We start from the raw sequence: 24,761 nt of genomic DNA, 5'->3' as shown, positions 1-24,761 counted from the left end.
CGTCTCACTAACGGAGCGAATATTTTGAGTTAAGGAAAGAGATCATATCTCGCCTCCATGTCTATTTGCGAATACGGTTTCTTATCGTCCTCGTATTCGTTTTTATATATTCGTCTATTTCCTTAACTTCGCTTTTATTATATCGTTTACATCGGTCCGGTTTTCCGGCTTTTACATCCGGTGCAATGGGAAAACTCAGACATTTTGGTGATGAAAGAAGTACGGGTACGTAGCCCCTATCTTTCCGATTGTGTCTTTGGAGGAACTGATGCTGCCAACAACCGAGTCAAGAAAGTGGTCAGTCTCACTTTCATTTCATTTTGTCTAATGTTAATTAAGCCTCTGTGTCTGTGATATTAATGCATTTTTGTCCTCATCACACAGCTTGAGCTGGAGAGACGAAGGTTGCAACTCTTTGGCACATGAGTCCAGTGAAATCGCGCTAAAAAGGTTATATGTTACTGCTATCCCGAAAAACAGCGTCTAGATCTGATCGACCACCGAGAAGCATGTTCGCTTGCTTCTCGCATGTTGTTGTTTTTACCTAGAATCTGCTTGTCCTTATAAGCAGATTAGAGATTTCTTGAATTTCAGGTGGATTACACCATGCTATTGTTTTTGTTAAATGTTATTACATCATCATCTTATTCAATTCACGAAACATACAACTAACGTAGTAGCTAGACAAAAGATCAAGAAATTATCAAACTATAGCTTCAGAACGTCTCATCAAGCATCAACTAAGTTCTTGATCAGGAACCAAAAGGTCTTTCAGTGTTATACTCTCAAGTTCCGACAAAGCCAACTCCAGAGACGAGAAAAGCAACCGCTTGCATGAAGAGATAGAGATATAACAATGTGTTTCCAAAGAAAAGTCCATAGCATGCGCAACACAATATGTAAATCCCCATCATTATCTCCTTCGAGTTCATGCTGCAACAAACCAAACACTCTTCTAAGTATATTGTTATGTTTATTTTGCTTTGATTAGTTCATAGCTCATTAGTTAGTTACCTTTCGAAACACCCGTTACGAGGTTTTCCAATTTGAGGAAGTAGCTTAGTCTTAAGAGCATCTCCTAGTTTCTCAGTAACAACCCATTCATTCACTCTTCCTCCTTCGAGTATACCGATGAAAGTTCCCTTTGTCCGATGCATTGACATCACGTTTTCAAACAAGACCCAAAATATCACGAGATAGAAGGATCTACGATATAGTAACTTAAAAGGTTAATACTATATGTTTGTATATTGAACAAAATAAATCAAGAAGTGTAGTACCAATTACCTTGGTGTAGCAATGACGATGAAGAAAGTGATCAGAGAGGGAATGAAGAAAGTTGACCAAGCTGGAATGTTTACTTCAGGGAAGAAGACGCTTGTAGGAAGAACAACGCAGTAGAAGAAGAAAGTGAAAAAGTGGACTAGGATCTTCCTTAAGAAGAAGAAGCTGTATATCAGATACAACTTCTTCCATAACGTCACTCTCTGCTCGTTATTACACACAATACGTTAATTATTTGTATAGTAAAACAAAAGCAATCAATCTTTCAAATACGTAACATATTTTACCCAAACCAAATAACACTAGATTGAACCAAACCGATCTTCTCATTAGGCCATTACATTAGCAAATCAAGTTCAGCATCAATATCTACATATTTCCAGTAAAGCATATAATAAAAAAACTGATATATAGTTAAATGAAGAAAAAAAACAAAAGAAATTTACCACTCAACAAGAAAATGTACGTCAGCCTCACATCACATATCTCATACTAGTAAGGTGATGGACAAAAAAACAAAATAGTTGTGGCACGTGTGTGTTTAAGATGAAACAATTTTTTTTTGGAAAAGACCTTATTGCGAATAATCTCCATAATCATTTTCCTGAAGAGATTGGCTGGACCACACGACCATCGATGCTGCTGGAATCTAAAGGCCTTAAATTTGCTTGGTAGCTCGCTTTTCACCTACAAAACTCAGTGTGCATTATGCATTATGCATTATGCATTATGCATTATGCATTATGCAATGATTTTTATAGACAACATGTGTATATGTCAATCATTGAATATTAGATATCATCCAGTATGACGAGTAAAGTTAACATGATACGAGTTTTTAAGGTTGGGGATTTTATTGATTCGAGGCAAGTTTTCTTTATTAAAAATTAATGGTTAATTAATTAGGGACATAATCGAATACCGTGAGGTCATCGAGGAAGACAAACTTCCATCCGAGAAGACCAGCACGAACGGCCAAGTCCATGTCTTCTACGGTGGTTCGGTCATTCCATCCTCCAGCTTCTTCCATCGCCGCCATTCTCCATACACCCGCAGTTCCTGACAAAGATTTAATGTTAAACATCGAATATTAACACATAAGTTGATTACCATCACACTAGTAAGAGTCAAACAAGGTGAATACGAAAGATTTAAGGGGTGGAGCCGTGGAGGGGAATGAGAAATTAACATGATGATAGGAAAATGCACCATTGAAGCTGAAAAAGGCATGTCTAGTGGATCCAGATTCTTGCTCTGCCATAAAGTGGTAGTTGAGTGACATCTCTTGAATCCTCGTCATCAAGCACTTGTTTGCGTTCAATGTGATGAACCCCACACACAGAATCACCCAATTTGAAAGTAGACTTTTTCTTACGTTTCTTAGACCGAAAAATAAAGCGGCCTAATCAACATACTGTACGATCGAGAACGAATTCAAATTATTACTAGTTTGTTTTAAGATGAATTATCATTAACTTTTAATTTTAAAAAAAATATATATATATGTATATATAATGAAAATGAATGAAGGAATTTTGGTGAAATGAATAATAAAAAAAAAAGTCATTTTGAAAGAATATCCGGTATTGCATGCATATAAATTATTTTAACAAATGATTGCTTTTGTTAGTGTCCAATTAATTTTAAAATAAAAGTTCAGAGAAAAGTTACTAATTATAGTTCTTTTAGGTGTGTCAAATATAATTAGATACCATAGTCTACGTACTGAATCTCCATCGGGCTTGAACGAGAGCAACATTAGGGTTGTGTACAAGGAACGGGACGGAGCGTTGGAGGTAATCAGGCTCCGGTTGGAAGTCAGCGTCAAATATGGCTACGTAGTTGCAAAGCTTCACGTAGTTATGTTTCATGCCTTGTTTAAGAGCTCCTGCTTTGTAGCCATTTCTTTTGTCTCTCCTCTCACACTTAATGTTCACGCCTTTACTTTCCCATTTTGCACATTCATTGTTCACCAGCTCCTGCGTTTCAATCCTTTTCACATTAATAATTTTAGAAAAATACAGATATGTCTCTGATTAAGTAATCAGACTTGATTAGCAAGAGACCTTGATGGTTTCATCAGTGGAATCATCTAAAACCTGAACAATTAAGCGGTCCAATGGCCATGTTAGTCTACATGCAGCACCTATAGATAATTTAAGGACCTGCGGTGTAAGAACACGTCGTGAGTGTTAGGAATCTCACATCTTTATATTTCCTGTCAATATATATTTTTGAGATTAATCTTAATATATCGGTCCATGATATAAAATATAAATTGCATACCTCTTTCTCGTTGTACATTGGGATTTGGACAAGGACCATGGGATATGATTCATCTCCGAGCTCAATGTCCTCTTGCATAGGCTCCCATTTATAAACTTTTTCGGGTTTTCGCTTAAATAACTTAACGTAGAGTACTACTAGGTTCATGTAAACACCCTCTATGAAAACTAAGAGGGAGATTATCAAGCAAAAAGCCACCAAACACTTAAATAGTGGAACCATAAGTGAACTCCTCAATTGTCGCCCCCATGTCGTTTTAATGGATGCTTGGAGCCTTTTTGGAACTCCAGCTGCCTCTTCAGAGCTCCATCCATAGTTCTTCTCGTGAGACAAAAGGAAGAAATTATTGTCAGAGCAGAGAAACAGGGCGAGTGAATGATAGAGAAAGTCAGAAAGATGACATCTTGATTACCAGTAGAGAGAGGAGGGCAAGCCATGAATCATGTAGGAAGATGATAAGAGGCTTCAGAAACAGAGCCATACTTCTGGAGAGTTCAGATTCAGTGGTGCATTGCTTCTAATATAAAGCACTATGGTTTTTTTTAATTCGTTATATTTATTGTATTCGTTAGGACATTTTGTGTTTTAGTTTGGTTGGTCCTAGCTAGACTTTGTCGGTTACGTTAATAGTTGTAAAACGTACGTTGATGATTGTTTGGAGGTTCTAGTGACTCACGAGCAGTATGGCAGCTTCAAACCACACAGGAGAAAAAGAACAAACTGTTTGTTTCTTTAACCCACTCATAGTTTTTATAAGTATTTATCACGTGGTCGTGATGCATTTTACAGTCGTACTGGTTTTTCTTGACGTTGACAGTGAAAATAACAACACAGGCAGACGAGCCCTATATCTGATCTGTATCTGATTTGATTGTCGAGCCCTATAGTTAGGCCCATTAAGCATTCCGGGCGGGTGGAGGAAAAAAAATAATTGGCTTCGTCCAGGTTCGAACTGGAGACCTTCAGTGTGTTAGACTGACGTGATAACCGACTACACCACGAAACCTTATGGTTATCGTTTTACAAACTAAATAATATAGCAAGTTCTAAAAAACACGTAACCCATTAACCGGGAAACGAACCAAACCCACCGTGCTCGGCTTCCACGAAGCGGAAAGAAGAGCTCACTGAGAGTTTCGCACCAGTGGCGAGAGAGATTCACGTCCTTGTGCTTGGTAAGATGTTTGTTTGAAGATCGATTACGTAATAACACTAGGCGTTTATCGTTACGAAGTAGAAAGTTATGGTTGAATTGTACGCAAAGATGTCATATTGAACATAAGTATTGATTTTTCATTCTGGGTTTTCGCATTTTATAGTTTTTCAACTAAAGATGTGTGCTTCTTATGTTTTTCTCTCATACATCTCAGCTGTAAATGTGATAGCAAGCTTTTGAACAAAAGAGAGATTGATGCTCATCCGTGAGTTCATCTTTCGCCTTGCAATCTGTTTTGCTATGTATATACATAGGAATATCTTTCTTCTGTTGGGATGAAGAACCCACTCTACAGTTTTGGAGCTTCAGACTTGAGAGAGAGGATGTATGTTTTGCGCTCTCTCACCTTTTGTCTTTTCCATGTTAGATACATTGATGTGTATTCTGAACTGAGTGTGTATATTTAAAACTCTACCTCTCTTTAAAACCCCTTCTTTAGGAGCCAACTTCTCCTAAAGTTTAAGTATGTGAAGAAGAGGATACCACAGAGATGAGGTCAAAAGATAAGACTAGAGACACTAAGAAAGCAAGTTGTAAGAAGCAGGATATTTCGAGATCAGTCATGTTCATGTACTAAGGGTATGTTCCTAAGTGCATTTCTCTCTCTGTAAGTAGATGATGTCTTGTGGATCACTACACGGGGTAACAAGCATACTTGGCTACCCGTCGTCCCGGTTAGACAACCTAGTCTTCCCTTTTCTCTGCATTTGATAATATCAGAATACAAAAAGCTAACTAAACCTATTGTGCGTTACACACACAAGGACAAGTTGAAGTGGCGTGACGGCTTTATACTTATCATTTCCTTATTATCGTCGGTGAAAGAAGACTGATTTTGCCTCTAATTTTTGGAGTATATACTTTGCACAGTAACATAATGAGCCATGTATGGATTTTGTTTAAGTATAAGCTTAATTGATATGCTGAAATGATTGACTCAGCAGGAGTTATCTCTTGTAGACTGCTTAACTTAGTTAATTGCATAATGATTAATAACTTCTCATGTCATATGATCTCATAGTGATTTCTGTTTATATTCTTGAGTTCTTGCCATGTACTTGCGTAGTGACTCCTCATGTCAATGGTTGTTCCTGCATAGTCTGAATTTTCATGATCAGCATGTTTTCTCCTAAAAGCCCATAGTTCAGGATCAGAGTCAAAGGATTCATCCTCTCTGAGTGTGTACCTTTTGACTCTGCGGCTGCACTTCCGAGTGGTATCATACTTTGTCTGAACGCTTTCTCCATTTGGCCAACAATGCTTGCTTGGTTCTGAAAGAAAAGAGAGCTGCTGAAGCGGGTTATAGACCGAGATGCACTCATTGATCCATGCTAATGACACAATCCCTTAGATTTTGTATTATTAATTACTTTCCCTCGCAAGTTGTAATTAACAGCAAATAAAATTTATACTAGAAATATGTTGGGTCCACTCGAAAGTGGATCCCTCCAAAAATAAGCGTATGCCACTTGGCGTGGAGAGCACACGGTATTCTTTAGTAAAAGGCGAAAGAATAGTTCGCTTTGTGCTCACCACATGGCTGCGTGATTTTCTAACGTAGAGTGTGAAGCGTATTTATACTGAAGTCTCCACAGATCCTATCTTCTCGGCTCCCCGATGTGGGACGCTGAAGCTTTTTCTTAAAAGGTCTTATGGGCTGTAGGTATTACTGGGCCTTTCCATTACGATAAAAGATCTTTCTTTGGTATAAGCAAATATGCAATAACATGGTTTGAACTTTGAAGCCACATTCTCCTTCATTTTTCTAATAATCGTGAAGACTAAAATAAGAATTTTACAATTTGGTTTTAGAAAGTACATTTTACAATGTGGTTTTGTTGAGTTTCTAAAACATTTACTGATTGAAAACTTGTAGGCTATATATATGCCATGATCATTTACATACATGCTTTGATCATGATAATTTTCTCTAATAATAAGGTATCGAACAAATAATTTTGATTACTACTAATGATAGAGTTGAAGGAGAAAAAACAGCAACTGATTTACAGATACAAAGACTAACAGCAAATGGTTTTTTCTTGTCTAATTTCAAATGTAGTTACTAATTTGTACCATCTGCTTTTCTCCTTTAAATGTCTCAGACTTATGACAAGTACTACATGGCTTCTTGTTCCTCTGTCTGCTGCTCTCTCCCTCTTCCTGATCAATTGGTGCATATGCCCCAGCCACCGCCTTCTTGAACGAGCTCTTTCTCAGTCTGTTCTTGCTCGAGCTCCGCTTTCTTAATGGAGCAGTCGTGTAGGCTGAGTGCATTTTTTTTCTCTTCTTCAAAAAGCACAGGAAAATCAACCTTTGTACAATGCTTTAAAACCAAAATTAGGTATAGGATTTCTTATATACTCAGTAATGACATGCCTTTTCTTTTTCATGTGGTATGAATTTTAAAATGAAATAAGAGGGCTAAGCTCAATCCGCTATTGGCTTCTTGATCAAAATACACAAACAGACAGACGCACACGTTAATTATCTCAATGCTTTGGCATTTTCATACCACTTTGACGGGAAAAGACTATGGCGAGCCAACCTTGAATTTTCTTTTGCTAAGATGATTCTACTCTGCACACCAACCCGGAAGTTACTGTGAGTGTGGACATTGCACATATGATACTTATAAGGAGGGAGATAAGACACTCACTACGCACACAAAAGTGAGATCATAGCCAGGCATTGGCTACAATAGGGAACAAGACTAAAACAGAGATAAGCAGAAGGAGACTAGACCACCGCCTTCCCTTTAGTATAAGTACCCATTAACATGTTGCCAGAGACTTATTGGTAAACTCAATTCAAGAATCTTCTCCCAAACCCATAAAGATTCTATCTTCCACTAAGATTGTGACGAGATTTGATCTTTATCTTCCAAACTCGCATAGCAAACTACAGAGACAACAAGAAACCAATAAAGAAGCTTTACTAGGGTAGGCGCTCTTAATTTCTTGATCCCTCAAGACGCCTAGAACGTCGCACGGGTATCGACGTAGCTGCTTCTCAGCATCTTTATTCTCCGATTTAAATCTATGAGCTGCCATTTTTCAACCGGAACAAAACACCTCACCAGAAAACCCTTAAGAATCTAGTGAGATCATAAGACTGAACTGTCAAAGCAGAAACAGTTTAGGTTCGCTCATAGAGAAGAAGAAATTTAAAACCCTGGATTTTCACTACATTTCGCTGTTCGGCCCGCGAGGCTCCGGATTTTAAGGGCCTCAGGTTGTTTCTTGTTTTTTGATGGCGCGTAGTGTTCACGTGGAGACTGCTGGCCTTCCAGACAAAACTATATTGATTAGTTTAACAAATTAATATTGTGTTGACATCAGTTGTCTCACGTAGGCATGAGACTTTTATCCGGATTCGATCCGGATTCGATCCGGATCTGATCCAAAAATTCGGATATCTGAAGGGGCTAAATCCAGATTTGGATAGTAAAATGTTGAATCCGTCAAAACCGGATCCGGATCCAAATATCTTAATTTTTTAGTCAGGATATCCGAATCCGTAAATTTTATTAATAACTATTTCAAAAATAATTATATATATATATATATTAATTTTATTTAATATATTTTCATTTTTATATAGTATATATAAATTTTATATAAATTATGTAATATTATACATAGAAATAATTAAAAATATTATATATATTTTTATTTTTAAATTATTTTTAATATTTATATATATTAATAATATTTTTTATTTATTTTAAGGATCCAAATCCGGATCCGGATATCTGCCAGATATTAAAATTTTTAGAAGGATATCCGAGAACTACAAATCCAGATAAATATAGTAAAATTCTAGATCCGCCGGATAAAGATTCGGATCTGGATACCTTAAAATTACCCGGATACCCGATCGGTCTCGTGCCTACCACCAACACTCCTCCGTACACCCATATTTTTTTTTCTTTTCCATTGTTTTTCTAGACTAATAATTTAATCAATCTTCTACAATTATTTTTCGAATTAACCAAATCACATTTAATTATCATAATTACTTTCTGTGTAAACTTTTTTTATAATGGTTTAAGCTAGCCATGAGCATTTAGTTCTTTGGCTTTTCAGTTTTTTGGTTTTTTTTCGGTTCTAGAAGAGTTCAAGATAATGAGTTTGACTATTATGATCCCCAATACAAAGAGGTTATAAGCTTAGGCCTCAAAAATCTTATAGTAAACAATTTTTTTAAAGAAAAACAAGAACTCATAATTAATGAACATATATCAACATTGACTTCGTGCAAATACCAGAGAAACCAACAAGTATAGAAAGGAACGTGTAACAGGAAAATTCGAATATAGAGTCATGTGTAAATAGCACAAAAAGTAAGTAAAAAAGATTAAAGAAATAAGAAGAAATTATTTTTTATTAATTCATAGTGAGATCTGACTTATAAGCCCGATCGATTACAACTTAAGCACTAAACATAACCTAAGACAGAAGCGAGGGTTATCGCAGCCTGCACTATCATCACCACACACGAGACGAACATCATGAAGCATCCGAATCCAAACATTTTCAATAGTAATAACACTTCAAATGAGCTTTTCTTATTTCGAGTGAGGTTCAAAAACTTGCATGAGTGATGAATTTATAGTAAATGATTATCGACTATTGAGTCTTGCGTAAATGATTATCGACTATTGATATTCTCTATCTTCTCGTAACTAAGGAAAATAATTACGGATCTCATTCAATACAGTCAAATTCAAAGGAAAACAAAAACATTATAATTTGGAATTTGGAACGCATTGTCATATGATTATGCGAGGAAACAGTTTAGGCTTAAGTCCAAATTCCATAATGAGCTTATTGTTATGCATTTAGCATATGCAATTAGAATGGTCAAACAGAAACATCATCTAATATGAACCACAGGGAGTATACATTAAGATCTAAACTTTAAATTTTTAATTATACTTCTCAATTTATTATTTATAATTAAAAAAAAAACACAAATGAAGTTAGTAACTTCTAAAATTTTATCATTACTTATTCGAATATATTACCAACCGTGAATAATTTTTTTCGAAGGTCCAGATATCTTTCAAGATACAAGATTATCACAGCCAAAGATGGTAGCTCTGACTCATCCTCAAAACAAACTGTATGATTCTCACAGTCTATACACATACACAGGAATGTAAATTATAACCATTCATCATCCATTCCCTCAGGGATGATATTAACGTTAGGCTTATTTTTAACAACTAGAGACTTCTCTATATAACAAAAAGATCATTGGCTCTTCACCTCAAGACTAAATGGAACAACATTGGTGGCAAAGATCATACTAAAACCGAACCGATTATAACTATCCTAACACCTTTTCTGAAGAGCCTCTTTGTAAGGTACGTATACTGGAAGAGAACTTGCGTTTGGATTAAGAGAGTCTCTCCGAGTTTTGACATCAACCACTCCAGCCTTAGGGTTCGCAAACCTCCAATGTTTAGTTTGGTCATAACTCACGAGAGAGAGAGATATTACCTCCTTTTGTTGTTTCTCAGCTGTCACATTGCTTTTCAGTCCACGAGTGTTAGTACTACTTCTCTTCTCCATGCCACTTGCTTTCGTCGTTGGCTTAGCAGGATTCTGGTGTTTAAGCAGCTGAAACAGTGGTTATCTTTTACAAAAAAAACATTACTAAGAAAATACTAATATACCTGCTTTAGAGCTGGCTTTTGCTCGTCGACAGAAGCTTTGAAGCCATAACTCTTTTGAAACGTTTTAAAAGCACGTTTCACAATGTCTTTATCTCCCATTCTCTCCATGATCAATGACTTTCTAGTGCTTGTTAGAGAAGTAGGATCAGAGGCAGATGGACCAAGACTCATGGACATATGCAATGACTTCAGAGAGGTTTGTTTGTTTCTCAGTAAAGACGAGACGTTTTTCCTTCTTTGCAGAAGACTGTGAAGTGACTTTTGAAGTTGGCTTGTACACTCTTAGAGTTGAAGACACTGGTGGGGCTGCTTTTGAGACAGGTGCTGCTGGTTTCTTTGTTGTCTTCAACATGTTTTTGTTCGGTGGAGTTTTCTTACTTGTTACAGTCTTGTTAGTTGTCGGTTTTGTCCTCACCTGATCAGGCTGTAGACAAGAACAAGAAAGAGCGTTTAGAAGACACAAACTGTTTCAACACATCCGAAGCAGAAGACAAGAAAGTTTACCTTGGGAGAGTTTCTTGTACGTTTTTCATCCTTCTTGGTTAGTTTTTGGGTTTTCTCTTTCTCCATCTCCTTCATTGGTATTTCATTTGTATTTCCATTAGTATCATTTGGTAGACTTTCTTCTCTCACTTCAACATCATCTGGTTTCTCCTTCACAAGAGCAATCTCTTTCAAGTTCTCCAATCTTTGACTGTTCTTAACTTCTTCTTTCACAATGTCAGTGACATGCTTAACTTCTTCACAAGTGAGCTGCCCATTACATCCTTCTTCAACCACAGACTCTGTCACCGGCCCACTTTCTACACTTCCCTGATCTGTAAGGACTGATCTAAAGGATGCGTTCTTGCCAATTTCTTTATCCTGATGATCCATGAACTCAGCTTTCCTCTCAGCGACCTTCTTGTAATGAGCTTCGAAATAGGCCTTCTTCCGAGCTACGGAACCTGGAGTTGAAAATTTTCCAGCTTCCTCCAAGTACTTGTTTGGAGAGAAAGCAGAGAACTTCTCCCACGAGAGTGAATCATTCTCAAACCTTCCAAATGAAACCGACACTTGCAGGCTCGGGTTCGATGGAGCCATTGCCTTTACCTGTTTATCCTCCATCAAGCCATAAACACCCCCCTAGAAACCAAAGGAATGAATCAAGAAACCTATGAGAAATAGTACAATCTTGTCAAGAACTTGGGAAGCTCTCTCAAGAACAGAGACAATCTAAAAAGAAGACAGAGATTATAATACCTTATCGTCAATATTGGCAACAACAACAACTTGTATCAGCCATAGCTATTTTATCTTCAAGAGTAAAGGATCTAATTACTACTTTCACACAAGACAAAATCTCTCTTTGTGAGCAAACTCAGATTCTTGTCGGAAGCATTCAAATAATTGAAGCAAAATAGAAAGACCCCAATGATTGAAAGTACTCAAATTTCACTTTGAAGGAGAGAGAATTTAAGAGAAACTTACCAGCAAAAAAAAAAGTGAAGATAGCCCACAAAATCTAACAATTGTTAGCTCCAAATGATGATGATCCAACTTTTTTGGATTTCTGCTTCCAGTGGACACACACACACACACAAAATTGAAACCCAGTGTTTCTCTAATAGCGAGACCTTCGAAAGCTGAAGACTTCGACCCAAAAGACTTTGAATTAGACACGAGTTTAGTTCTTTAATCATCAAATTAATTAAAATGTTTGCCTCTGCTTCTCACGGACAACTCTGAACGTGTGGGACCACATAGATTCGATTCATTCCTTCTAGAGAGTCAAGTCAGTCAAGAGTCATCGGTGAACTACAACGACAAGCTATGGACCCAGGAAAAACGCATTTGGGCTTTAACAGACCAGCCCATTACTAATCCCTTAACGACGCTGTGTTTATGTCATGTGTTGTAATCATGGTTTTGATAACGATCAAGTAGATTATCTGTCAATCACAAACCTACGCATTCAAAATATACGTGTAAATCTTCCTAATTTTAATAGAGTAGATTATCTTAAACCTCATAAATCTTAAGGTCGACCATGGCATGCACACACTGTCAGGGTTTGATTAGGCATCTCTTACCATAGCGTTAAAGGATATACCGTCTGATTGTTACCAATCCATTCCTTTATCACTTGTCACCCAAGCTACTCTATAATACACAACCTAAATGGTCTGACTTGAAAATCTCAAGAGGCACTTCAAGATGAGTTTTATTAAGGAACAAGACGATGCACCAAAATGAAAAAAGAATTCTCAAAGAAAGGGTTCATCAACAGCTTCCACAGCCTCTATATCTCTCACTCTCTCCCTCTCTAATTCCATTTATACACCACAAAATCAAAGAATCACCTGAACAAATGTATTGTAGAACCTGTAAACGCACAACATGAAAATTGAAAATAAACAAATGTAACTTTTCTTTTAACCTCTCTCACAAGAAGCTTCAATCATCAGCCAACTCCGACAAAGAAGCAAACCAAAGCAGAGCCTGATCTTTAACCCTCTCGATCTTATGCTTATACAGATCATACGGCTCCCAAAGATGATCCAACGGACAAGCTCTCTTCTCATCAAGTCTCACCCACGGCTTCCCTTTCCCACTCCAATGCAACAAACTCACCGGACCAGGATGCAGAGACCGACAGCTTCCTCGTATGTTGTCCCCTCCTAAACCGTGCTGGTTCCATCTATGATCGATAGCTTCCACATCCCCTCCGAACACGAGCAAGAACGGTGGCAAAGAACCAAGATCGTAGATTCTCATCTTCTTCTGGAGCTGCATCCACTTCTCTAGCTTCTCCCTGTAGCTCCCTTCCCTCCACCTAACCATGTCCATCACCATCACCCCCGTGTTGAAGTAGCAAGGCGTCCGACCCGAGATCTGACCCGGTAAAACCGGGTCTGACCAGAAGTTCGAAGTGAAGTAATGCGTGAAGTTCGCGTGGCAATACTCCGGAGCCCCGATGACACGTGTCCCGGTCAGCGACGTGTTCCAAAGCTTGGTGATGTCGTCGACGACGATCACGTCCGAGTCGAGGTAGATGACTCGGTCAACGCTCCGGTCGAGTATGTCTCCGAGGTAGTTCCGAGCGTAGTTCAGCGGGTTCTCGAGAGCCTGTCTGATCGACGACGATATCAGGTTGATCACCGTGTCCTCCCTGAAGATGTAGACTTTGAAGCTCAGCGAGGGGAAAGTCGACCGGACGAGTTGGCTCAGTACGCGGGGACTCGCTGAGTCGAACTCTGCGGCGATGAAGTGGAAGAAGACGTTTTCTGGACACGACGCGTGGCGGAGAACGGAGTGGACGGCTGCGATCGAGCCACGGAGATACTCAGAGTCTAGAGTCATGGCGATGTGGACTAGAGAAGGGTCGTTGGAAGACGACACGAAGTTCTCTCTGTTTACTAGAGAAGCGCACTCCTTGCCGTTTCTGTATTCCGGAGCTTCCATGAACGGACCGAGTTTACTAAACGTATTTATTCCGCCGTTGACGGTCGTGATCCTCCCTGGACCCGTCCGTATCCCGACGGCGAACGGTGGTAGAAGAAACAAACACAAGACCGCCGCTAAAACGACGGCGTTTGACTGCATTATCAGAACAAGAACAAGAACACGTTTAGCTTCAAAGCGAGTGTAAAGAAAGATTTGAGCTTTGTTCTTGAATCTGCTAATGAGTTAGCATTGTGCAAGAAAGATCTCAAGAATGTTCCTTTCTCTCTCCACAGAGATGGAGAGATAAGGAAAGAGGAAGACGAAGAAGAAGAAAGATTGGTTATAAATGAGATGTCTACTTTGGATTCTCATGATTTGGTTTCCTTGTTTAGGAGATTGAAACTCACGCTCCGTTAGTAGCGCGTGAGAAGGCAGTATGGCTTAGTCGTTAAGGGAAAGTTTACAAAGAGCAATCCCTAAACTTTAATTAACCCATACTAGAAAAGTTAATTTCGAGATATCGGTGAGTTTAATAAGAGTGGATTTGTTCCTCTGCGGGAGGGTGTACTGTAGAGAAAACGAAAGGTTGGTTTTGGAAACTTGTCTTGACCCATTAAGACAGTGCCAGCTATGCAGGTCGAGGGAAACAGCTGGATGATTCGCTTTTGTGAAACGGGCTCCACTGTGGCGATTTGGACGGGTGAGATTGAAAGATTAGAAGTTGAATGTAAACAACTTGTCACGTGCGCTGCACACATATATTTGCTTGTAATAATAATTCTTATGAGAAAATGGCATCGAGATACCAGAAAATGTCTGTAAATAAATGCTGGTTTGCCAGTTGAACAAAGAATAATTTTCATTTATTTTTTTGGTCAAATGAATAATTTTCATTTTATTTACAAAAAATTATACATGAGTTTCGTACTGGCAAGCAATACCATCTACCCCAGAAAATATTTCCCAATAATGTTTTTGGGAAAAGAATAAGATAATACTTTTTTTTTCTTTACAAATTTCTTTAAATATCAGATTTTGTACAGCCAAGCAAGGAATAAAGTTTTTTTTTATTTTTGTAAAACAAACGTATAGTTTGAGGCATCGAACCTGCAACATTGAGGTCATACACACGCATAAGAAACACTAGACTACCGAAGAACTTCAATGAATAAAGTTCTTATTTAAAAAAAAAGAGTTCCTAACTAATGTTAAAGGATAAAGCATGTAAGATTTTCTTAGGAAACGGTGAAAAATAGCATTAAATTTTGCACAACCAAACAAGGAAACTGTAGATTCTAACATTCACATATCACAATCAGTTAAAATGATTTTTAACCTTAATGCATCTTACACAATTTATAGAAATATTACCAAAAAAGGTTATCATTCTGGTTTTATGCGTTTCACCGCTCGTGTGCATTCATTCGTAGTTAAAAAAGGGCAAATATATATTTTAGCTGAAAGAAAAAAAGAAAGACATAAATCCGAAATTTTATTAGGATAAATCTTTTGTCGGCAAGATTTCATTTAGAATATTAAATTAAATTTTGTTCTCTTGTTTGTATTTTAAAATGGGGCTGCTGGTAGCGACTACTGAGCCAATTATAGCGAATATTCCCATTGGGTAGTGCAGCTCTTGCTCGACGTAGCCATATAATATATAGAAAATTTATATATACTCACTTTCTATGTGATGTGATATGTGATGTGCTTCGGACTTTTTCTAGGGTATGAGAACTGAGAAGAGAACACGATTTAAGATTTTCGTCGAATACGTTTGGAATATTCTTGAATTGTTAGACACTGGAACACTCTATAAACTTGTCAAACTAAGTATGGTTAGGTAGGTTCCTAAAGGCCTATAGAAAACCAAATGTCGGATTAAAGAAAGGGAGAATGAATCAACGTTACTTGATAGTGATTAGTAGTTACAAGAAATCCAAATTATATATTAAGAAAAGCAAGGAAAAAAAAAGAGTTGAGTGCGTCATTGAATTTACGGTTCGTTAGGGTTTGGTGTGTTGATGTGGAGGATGAGAAAGGGACTTGTAGTAAAAGCAACAATAATTGAAGTTAGGTGGTAGGGACATGAGCATTCATATGGTTTTATTGCTACCGACGAAGAAGTAGGTTCCTTTTTTCATTTATAAGTTTTTAAAATTTTAATGTGTCATTTGTAGTTGTAGATAACTAATTAAACACGGGTCCTTGATGATTTTGTCTTCACGTGTCGACATTCTTTTATCAGACAAAGAAGATGGTGATCTTTTCTTAACTGCTCTCTTCTTGCTTCTTCTCAAAGAGAAGAGAAAGATTGATATTTGCTTCGTGTCAATCACAAATGTTGAAGTGTATATAGAGTGACCATGATATTGTAAAGTGTCCTTCTCAAGGATCTGCAAGAAAACGCAATGGTTTGTTTGGTCTTATCACTATGTAGAGGATGGTTCATAAGAATCCAATATGCTTTGTGATTTAATTCACAAGATCCAAAACTCATATCCAAGATGTTTTGGGTTTTGGTAGCTAAAGTGCAACAAATTGGTTGAAGCCTGAACTAAACATGTAGGTTTACCTCAAACTCCACGAGAATATTAGCGTCAACCAAAGTAAACTTTATTAGAATTATCACTAGAAGCTTGTTAATCATGGCATGATCCACTCTGGCTAAATCAGTATACATAACCGTTTCTTACAGCATAGAGAAAATAATTACATGCAAGATAGAGTTTCTTAAAGAGAGTAGTATTTCTCAGAAAACAACAAATGATTGAGTCCTTGAACAACCCATGTTTTTATTTCACACCACTAATGTATATATATGGAGAAACAAATACCGGGTTAAGAAAGAAAAAAGAGAATGAATCAACGTTTCTTATTGGTGATTAGTAGTCACAAGAAAACTAAAAGAGTGAGTGCGTCATTGAGTTTACCGGTTCAGTAGGATTTGGTGTGTGATAGAAAAAAGGACTTGTAGTAGAAGCAAAGATAATAAGAATTCATGAGGCTTTATTGCTACCATCTGTCTCCATTTGTCTATTATAACTTTAAATATGTCATTGTAGTTGTAGATGACGATATTAAACACGGGTTCTTGATGATTTTTTAACTCACACGTCACGATCCTTTTTAACACATACAAAGAAGAAGAGATATTTTCTGAACTGCTCTCTTCTTGCTTCTCTTATCATTCACACATAGAGAAAGACTCATAAGATCCAAAGCTTATTGCTTCTGTGTCAGTAACAATGTTGTTGAAGTGTATTTAAAAATGGCAAAAAAGCTTAAGCAAAAAGCAATGGCTGTTCACTTGAAATGAAAATGTAAACCAGAAATGATTTGGTAGCACGACTCGAGAATTGTGAGTGCATTTATTGAGAACCTTCATCTCCTACGGAACAAGGTTTAAGTAAGTGTGACTTTGAGTTCTTTTCTGTCTGCTCCAAATGACTGCACATGACAATGAAGAAAATTGCATAAATCTCTAGATTCTTCTTATATTACGGAACATGCAAAGAACTACAAAGCCACAAGGGTTAAAGACTGGGAAGTGTAGTACCTCAACTCCGCAGTCTTTGACGTACATGTTTGTGAATAGCTCAGATGGCTCTGGTACGGGGCTCTCCTGAAACAATTTTAACGAATAGGGATTTGTATAAATGCTTTTGATATATGAATAACAAAGACAAAGGTAGAAAGAGCCATGAGATTATATTACCTTGGCCTGAGCTACGGCGTCATCTACTTCTTTCCTCACTTCTTTCTCCATGTCCTTTTAAGTCAAGAGAGGATTGTCATTTGCATATGGAAATGATGATTATGTTTGTATGTGGAGGATGTGAAGGTGGAGAAAAAAGAGTACCTTGAGCTCTTTTTCTGTAGCTATGTCATGAGATAAGAGCAACTTCCGCACCCTTTCAATAGGATCACGCACCTAAAAGGTAACACCACCAATGAAAAATTTACATATTAAAATTTTCTGACGCTTTGGAGCAGTGTTCTTACAAATGAAACAAAGAACTAACCTGTCTCACGCCGGAGACTTCGTCACGTGTACGGTAGGTACTTCCTGGGTCAGACATAGAGTGACCGTGGTATCTGTAGGTGTCCATCTCAAGGACCTGCAAAGTTAATAGCGACGGTTTGTTGGGTCAAATCACTAGGTGCAGAATCGATTATAATATTCAAATATATGCTTATAGATGCGTTGCTAACAAATATGCTCAAAGAGTCATATTGTATTATGTTCCATTTCAGAGAAGCCAAGGACCGAAAACAAAGGAATCAAGAATTAAAGCTGTAAAACTTGTTGACAGATCAAAGCATTGAGAAAACTTACAATAGGTCCATTCTTGAGCGCATGCTCCTTGGCGAACTTGCACGCCTGTTTCACAGCCAGTGCATCCATACCATCCACCTACACAAAATGACAAGATACCCACTAGTTAGCTTCAAGGTCACACACACAACACACTCTCACCAATCAGGAAAACAAAGGATACAATACTATTGGTTAAAACTATAAAACACACTGGACAATAAAGATATAGACTTTGGTGACAATGTCATTGGTAGTTTACATAATCCAAACGCATAACAGATTCAAATATCACGTAAAGGTTCGTCCTTTCTCACACAAGCCAACCCCACATCAACATAAATGCTCAATAATGAACTAACAATAAAATTCAATGGAAGCAAAAACATTGCAAACACTCAAGATCATGACATTAAACGAATCAGTCTCACCTTCAATCCAGGAACATAGTCCCCACGCTTAAAATAAGCAGGAGACTTAGCAGACCTCCACGTAGCAGTCCCCATTCCATCTAACACCAAACCAAACTCAATCAATCAAAGACTCAAACTTTATCAAAAAAACAAAAAAAAAAAGAGCTCACAGTGGTTATTCTCGCAAACGAGAATCGCAGGCAAATCCCAAAGAGCCGCAATATTCAAAGCCTCAAACAACTGCCCCTGGTTCGCCGCACCGTCACCATACAAAGTAAAAGTCACAAACTCCTCCTTGGAATACTTCTGAGCGAAAGCCAAACCACACCCCAACGGAATCTGAGCGCCAACGATCCCATGTCCGCCGTAGAAACACGCGTCCTTCTTGTAAAAATGCATCGACCCTCCTTTCCCGTTAGAGCATCCCCTCTTCCTCCCCATCAGCTCCGAGAACGCGTCCACCAGCTCCCCTCCGCGCCCCAGGAACGTGCAGTGGTCCCTGTACGACGTGATGATCGCGTCCTTCCTCGTGATCGCCGCCTCCATCCCCACGGCCAGAGCCTCCTGCCCGTCGTAGAGGTGGCAGAACCCGCGGATCAGTTTGGACTTGTAGAGCGAGTCCGCGGCGATCTCCATGCGCCTCATGCGAGCCATGTCGCGGAAGAAGGAGAGGATCTCCGCCGAGGAGGTCTCCACGGAGCGCGACGGCGCGTCGCAGAGGTGGGACTCGAAAGGGACGGCGGTTTCGATCGTGATGGGGGTTGTGTCTGTGGAGACGTGGCGGCGGATGGAGGAAGGTAGGGCGGCGGCGGTGGTTGACGGTCTGAGGAAACGGTTGGATCGTAGAGAGAGTCGTGATAGCGCCATCTTCCTCCGATTTGGTTTGGAACCTTTTTTTTTTTTGTTAAAGATCGGAACTTTTATTTTTTTTTGGGTTGAAGTGAGGGGAAGTTATGTAAGAAGCGTTCCTCCTCTCTATGATAAAGTCAAAGCCTTTAATGGTCATTTCGACAAAACATAATAGAAAGTCAACTTTTTCCGTCAAGACAACAAAGAGACAAATTTATGTTGTGTTTGTTTTACTAGAAGAACTCAGTTTGGATCTATCTGGTGAAATCAACAAATGGGGAATTGCTACTTGTTTGGTGTTGTCTATGTTGAGTTGGTGAATGACCAAGTTTGTGTTGCTTTTGATATCAACGTCCAAGATTCTTACATGGTTGGTTACATACTGACTTGCATGTCTTTGGTTGAGATTCATACGACCCAAATCTCTTAACTCATTTTCAAAATCTCAACAAGCTTTTATTCATTATTCAAAGTTAGCTTTTCTCGAAGTGCATATATATTTTAATTTTCATTCTTTAAACATCTTACTCCAATCACATAGCAGAATTTTTTTGTTGTTGTTGTTGTTGTGAAACTAGACAACCAAATTATCTAATCAAACATTGACCTCAACTTCATTCTCAAAACTCGATGTACTATACCAACATGATAATATTAGAAATTGTTGAGTTCTCTTAAGATTTGAAATATCAGTTTTTGATTTTTTGGATTATTAGATTAAAGAGTTAACACGAATGATAAATAAAAAGTTGGATATATCAAATATCTTAGAACCTTATTTTTACTAAGCCTTAATGGTTAAATCCAAAACATGATTTGTTTATGAAGAAAGAACAGATTCGACTTAGAATAAATCTAAACCGAAGTCGGTTCAGATCCGAAATGAAAATGATGGATAGTAAAACCCTCTATCTAAGTTGGGGAGATCTCCAACCACTCTGGCAAGAATTTATTGAAACCCGAAATCAAGTCTTGATGTCCTTTAAATAGTTCCCTCACCTCCAGTATGCAATGAGCCCTATCAATCCTACAAATAAGGATTGTATTTGTAACTAATTAGTTTTAATAAAATTAGAGTGTTACCCCATCAAGGGTTAATTTTTTTTTTGCAGAAACTATGAATATACATACCTCCGAGCTTCAAAATTATTCATAATAGCAAGAAATTTGTCATATTTGTCATGATCGTTATGAAATTTATCCTGTACAGTCCTAAGATATGCATACGCATCATCTATATTTGCTTTCGGTTTACTTCCCTCTCCATCCATGGTTTGAAGTTGGTCGAAGCTTCATTTTACAAACAAAGAGAATAATTAAAAAAAAACATCTCCAAAGACTAAAACACATTTTAACTTTCTGGAAAGTAGCTTGACATCTTCGGGTGAAAAAAACTTTGCATTAAAGATCTTAATTCACAATTCCTATAATTACAAACTTACATGCATTGAAGATTGAACCAAATAGAGCACGACAACATGACAATATATATATATAATCAAATTTAAATTGCATTTTAATTTAATCCAAACGTTAACCCAAATCTAACTATATGATTTTTAGAGCCATTCATGTAACTATCATATCTCCGCGAAATATATAAATTTCATTGTTTAACATTTATATAGTACACTAGATATTAACTGGGTATGATCGAAATAGAATTGTAAAAAGTTTCTACGTAATTAGCGAATTAGAAAAAATATTATGAGTTCAAGCTTCACCTTTGTTGCACTAGCACATGAATAATCTTTGAGTTGTATGTCTTTATATACAGAAAACATTAATCTAATCAGTCCATTTGAAATTAATATCTTTGTAGAAATGAGTTATAAATATTAAATTGTATTTAATGAAGTAAACACATGTCAGTTGTAAATAAAATTTTACCCTAATTATGATTGAAACAAACTATGAAAAATTAATATCATATATATTTATATTTTATTGTATATTTAGCAAGCAGCAAATCAATCCTAATTATAATCTGCAAAAATTATTTAACCAAAGAGTCTAATTAACTTGCCTTTGTTATTTTTGTCAAATTTTACTTTTTTACATTGTGGCATTTATTTTTGCAATCCAAAAAATTTTTATATTTAGCTGATATCAATTGACAAACTGAGATAACAAGTGAAAACTATTAAAATCATAAAATCTCAAAAAACTAATTTAGATTTTTAGTATATATATATATATATATATAAGATTTTAACATGTTTGATATATATACCTAGTATATTTAATTTATGAAATTTATATAAAATTTTAATTAATATGATTGTTAATATATAGTACATTTTTGGACATATGTAGTAGATTTTTGTTCTCAAAAAGGCACACATATATATATATATAATATATATATCTAATATAGTAAATTTAGTATATAACATAATAATAACCATATATATAGTATCATAAATTTTATATTGTGTATAACATTTCAAATTAAATTAATATTAATATCTAATAATTATTTAATAACAATCACAGAATTATTTAATTATTTAGATATTTATAAATGTTATATAGTTATTCAAAATGTATAATTTTTTTTGAAAGATCTCGTAAAATTTTATTAGATTGCAATATTAGAAAAAATCTGTATAATTATGTTTTATTTATTTAAAAAAAATAAATATCTAGTTGAGTTATTTAAATAATTAAGGTTTTAAGTGACATATTAATAAGCATAGTTAATATAAATGTTCTAATTTTGGCAATATCACACGTTAACCAAATTTAGGTCTAAGTTGTGATTATGGTTTAATAGTATTGATAGATAACAGATATCTAAAAGTTAAAAAATACCATTAAAGATCATTAGATTCTTTTTCCGCGCTACGCGCGGATTACATGCTTCAAATTTATTAATTTACAAATTTTTTCACTATATTTACAATATTACTAATTGTTTATATAACATTTTTTAAAGTTGAAACTTAAAGCATCAAGAAAAAACTCAAAGATCATTAACGGCGAGCATCATTAGTGACAAATAAATATTGTAATTAAAATGTAAAATATAAAAGATTAAAATTAATCTAAATAATATTAATCCCAATAATAATAATTTTAACATTTCATTTGTGAAAAAACTTAAAGCATCATTTTAAAATACAAAGAGATAGTATATATCAACAATATTAGGGACATAAGTCCCACATCGGGTATTGAAAGAGATCATTAGTAATATATAAGATAGATGGGTCACTCCTCTTATTACCAATTGGTTTTAGGTTGGAAGTCCATCTAGCTTAATATGGTATCAGAGCCCGATCCAAACAATCCAACCCGATCCATTATCGATCCAGGCCAAAGTCGACCCATCGATCCTTGCCCAAACATTCCGAGATTGACGCTCAAAAAGCCATCATTTCGAGATGGCGTATTAGGGACATAAGTCTCACATCGGATATTGGAAGAGATCATTAGTAATATATAAGATAGATGGGTCACTCCTCTTATTACCAATTGGTTTCATGTTGAAAGCACATCTAGCTTAATAAACAAGCTTATACAACTTTGAATACTTATCTAAAAATTAATGAGTTAACTTATTTGTTAGATTGCTTGACATAATATAAGTTCATTTATCTGTTGAGAAAGACGAAACAATCATAAAAAGGTTGCTCACATGTCAGCAACTAAATCAATCACGAACTTGTGTCTGACACATGCATATACACAAATACACTGTAATTACTTTTTGTCAAATACACAAAACTCACAGTGTACTGTTATCCCGACACATATTATTGCCCGGAGACAAACCATTATTCTACTTGGATTCTCTACGTATTCTGTGTCTAGGATCCCAGAAAAGCTGGCTCCCATAGTTACTATTTGTTCACTGACCATATAACTTATGGGAATTCCTCAACTCAGCTCCTCGGAAAACTTTATTTGTGGAGAAAACGAAGATGCAAATCATAAGTAGATGAGACCCTAGAGATAATATATGGTGCATTTCTTACGGTAAGAAGTGTCTCTTTGTCGTGGGGGATAACAAAATCATCAAAGTCTTGTTTTCAATCGGTTGACTCAACTTTCAAGTGCTTTAAATTGTAATTCTTTTGTAGGTCAAAGTGGGCGCTAAAAAAAATATTTTGAGTGATTATATATATGTACCTCATTTAAAAATCTATTCAGTAGCTGTTCTTTTTGCTTTCAATGAAGCTAAAGGTAGCAACATAAAGCAGTGCCAAAGCGGGAGCTCAATCAAGATGAAAAATTAATTTTAAGCCCGAGATTATGACTCAAGAGAAGGAGGGTGGTGACAGAACTATCGTATACTTACGTCGAAGACTACAACATTGGGATATATGTATATGTCGTGTATACTGATCCCATCGAATCTTCTTTCCCGGCTGAGGATCTACCTCTGCTTCTCTAAGAGCTTTGCTATTGTTGATGTAGTGATCACAATCTACATTCATAAGATAAGGAGCATTAGATAGAAACCCCGAGATTTGCGGAAAGAATTCAAATAATATAATCAAGGATTAGGCATAATCATTTACTAAAAGATTCATGGCTCCAACATTTTATGATGGTCAACTCTGGGTCTCTTCTCATGGGAAGACAAACCAGCCTAGGCAGCTTGTGGTTTTATACATCGCAAACACCATTGTTTCAAAGGAGAAAACATGAAAATAAACAGATAACTCTGGGAGTAATGTGTACACTCAGCACATATAACAAAAATGAAACAGTTAAACGCCTCTGAGAATCTCACCTAGATCAGAACAAATGATCACAAATATTATTACCAGGCCAGGGAGTGCATTTGTGCCTAGTCAAGACTTCTTCAGACACTTTCTGTGCAGTCGCAACTAAGCATTGATGTTAACCTTGAATTCTTCATAATCTCTCTGTGTCCAGGATTAGAAAATGAAGTTATGTATAAAGGAGCTAGGATACAAACCTTCATGGTTCATCGTTCCCCAAACTCAAATGGCTGCAAAAGAAAGCGAAACCACCAAATCAGATTATGTGGTTTTAGTTTAAAAATATAAAAAGAGAATGAGTCCGTTTAACCACAAATCAAATTCTCACTGTCATTACCTCTATACCGTGAGTAAAGCGTTTAACCTCAATCAGATTCTAGCCGCCGTACGATTAGCTCTACTGTGGCTCGTCTCAAATGTACAAACCCATTGGTGAGAAAAAAGAAAGGCATCGATTTATATATTGAGAAGGGGAGAAGACGAAGAGAGCTTGGAGTCCGGAGATGATGTTGTTACTCAATACTCACTTTTAATTGGGCAGCAATATCTAGCA

The 24,761-nt window shown here is 36.6% G+C and overlaps 4 protein-coding genes, 2 long non-coding RNA genes, 1 other non-coding gene and 1 pseudogene across 7 annotated transcripts; 1 reads left to right on the top strand and 7 right to left on the bottom strand.

Moving 5' to 3' along the window:
* Positions 1-174: 174 nt before the first annotated feature.
* On the top strand, positions 175-672 carry LOC106301546. The gene is made up of 2 exons (XR_001262245.1): positions 175-297; positions 385-672. It is a non-coding gene; the product is annotated as an uncharacterized LOC106301546 (long non-coding RNA).
* LOC106301545 (probable mannan synthase 10) lies at positions 613-4,115 on the bottom strand. Its single transcript, XM_013737977.1, has 10 exons — positions 3,983-4,115; positions 3,571-3,888; positions 3,351-3,449; positions 3,012-3,263; positions 2,494-2,605; positions 2,207-2,343; positions 1,858-1,971; positions 1,288-1,487; positions 1,015-1,206; positions 613-933 (listed from the first exon to the last, which is right to left on the bottom strand). Exons 1-10 carry the CDS (start codon positions 4,049-4,051, stop codon positions 786-788), a joined length of 1,641 nt encoding a protein of 546 aa, XP_013593431.1. The 5' UTR covers positions 4,052-4,115; the 3' UTR covers positions 613-785.
* Positions 4,116-4,502: 387 nt separating this feature from the next.
* Positions 4,503-4,576, bottom strand: TRNAV-AAC. Its single transcript has one exon. It is a non-coding gene; the product is annotated as a tRNA-Val (tRNA).
* A 2,497-nt stretch (positions 4,577-7,073) lies between these two features.
* Positions 7,074-8,142, bottom strand: LOC106304528. Its single transcript, XR_001262769.1, has 2 exons — positions 7,446-8,142; positions 7,074-7,366 (listed from the first exon to the last, which is right to left on the bottom strand). It is a non-coding gene; the product is annotated as an uncharacterized LOC106304528 (long non-coding RNA).
* Positions 8,143-9,824: 1,682 nt separating this feature from the next.
* On the bottom strand, positions 9,825-12,226 carry LOC106302793 (annotated as a pseudogene).
* Positions 12,227-12,646: 420 nt separating this feature from the next.
* Positions 12,647-14,386, bottom strand: LOC106306129 (probable galacturonosyltransferase-like 8). Its single transcript, XM_013742606.1, has 2 exons — positions 12,889-14,386; positions 12,647-12,811 (listed from the first exon to the last, which is right to left on the bottom strand). The coding sequence occupies exon 1, from the start codon at positions 14,052-14,054 to the stop codon at positions 12,906-12,908; it is 1,149 nt and encodes a 382-aa protein (XP_013598060.1). The 5' UTR covers positions 14,055-14,386; the 3' UTR covers positions 12,647-12,811; positions 12,889-12,905.
* A 2,664-nt stretch (positions 14,387-17,050) lies between these two features.
* LOC106301209 (pyruvate dehydrogenase E1 component subunit alpha-2, mitochondrial) lies at positions 17,051-19,568 on the bottom strand. Its single transcript, XM_013737557.1, has 8 exons — positions 18,797-19,568; positions 18,645-18,724; positions 18,235-18,312; positions 17,921-18,016; positions 17,758-17,829; positions 17,614-17,667; positions 17,455-17,520; positions 17,051-17,345 (listed from the first exon to the last, which is right to left on the bottom strand). The coding sequence occupies exons 1-8, from the start codon at positions 19,491-19,493 to the stop codon at positions 17,301-17,303; spliced, it is 1,188 nt and encodes a 395-aa protein (XP_013593011.1). The 5' UTR covers positions 19,494-19,568; the 3' UTR covers positions 17,051-17,300.
* Positions 19,569-20,245: 677 nt separating this feature from the next.
* On the bottom strand, positions 20,246-20,762 carry LOC106305563 (paired amphipathic helix protein Sin3-like 3). The gene is made up of 2 exons (XM_013741929.1): positions 20,607-20,762; positions 20,246-20,502 (listed from the first exon to the last, which is right to left on the bottom strand). Exons 1-2 carry the CDS (start codon positions 20,744-20,746, stop codon positions 20,388-20,390), a joined length of 255 nt encoding a protein of 84 aa, XP_013597383.1. The 5' UTR covers positions 20,747-20,762; the 3' UTR covers positions 20,246-20,387.
* Positions 20,763-24,761: the final 3,999 nt, after the last annotated feature.

This window comes from Brassica oleracea, chromosome C7, assembly GCF_000695525.1.
Source record: "Brassica oleracea var. oleracea cultivar TO1000 chromosome C7, BOL, whole genome shotgun sequence".
Taxonomy (NCBI): Eukaryota; Viridiplantae; Streptophyta; class Magnoliopsida; order Brassicales; family Brassicaceae; genus Brassica; species Brassica oleracea.
This window is presented reverse-complemented; position numbering and strand designations above follow the sequence as displayed.

Excerpts from the sequence above, each read along its gene's own strand:
- LOC106301545 (XM_013737977.1), bottom strand. The coding sequence starts at position 4,051 with ATGGCTCTGTTTCTGAAGCCTCTTATCATCTTCCTACATGATTCATGG. Across the intron at positions 1,488-1,857 it reads TGGAGATTATTCGCAATAAG|AGAGTGACGTTATGGAAGAA; the intron begins GTCTTTTCCAAA and ends AATAACGAGCAG. Across the intron at positions 1,207-1,287 it reads ATCGTCATTGCTACACCAAG|ATCCTTCTATCTCGTGATAT; the intron begins GTAATTGGTACT and ends ACTATATCGTAG.
- LOC106306129 (XM_013742606.1), bottom strand. The coding sequence starts at position 14,054 with ATGCAGTCAAACGCCGTCGTTTTAGCGGCGGTCTTGTGTTTGTTTCTT.
- LOC106301209 (XM_013737557.1), bottom strand. The coding sequence starts at position 19,493 with ATGGCGCTATCACGACTCTCTCTACGATCCAACCGTTTCCTCAGACCG. Across the intron at positions 18,313-18,644 it reads ACTATGTTCCTGGATTGAAG|GTGGATGGTATGGATGCACT; the intron begins GTGAGACTGATT and ends CATTTTGTGTAG. Across the intron at positions 17,668-17,757 it reads CTACAGAAAAAGAGCTCAAG|GACATGGAGAAAGAAGTGAG; the intron begins GTACTCTTTTTT and ends TTGACTTAAAAG.
- LOC106305563 (XM_013741929.1), bottom strand. The coding sequence starts at position 20,746 with ATGGATGGAGAGGGAAGTAAACCGAAAGCAAATATAGATGATGCGTAT. Across the intron at positions 20,503-20,606 it reads AATAATTTTGAAGCTCGGAG|GATTGATAGGGCTCATTGCA; the intron begins GTATGTATATTC and ends CCTTATTTGTAG.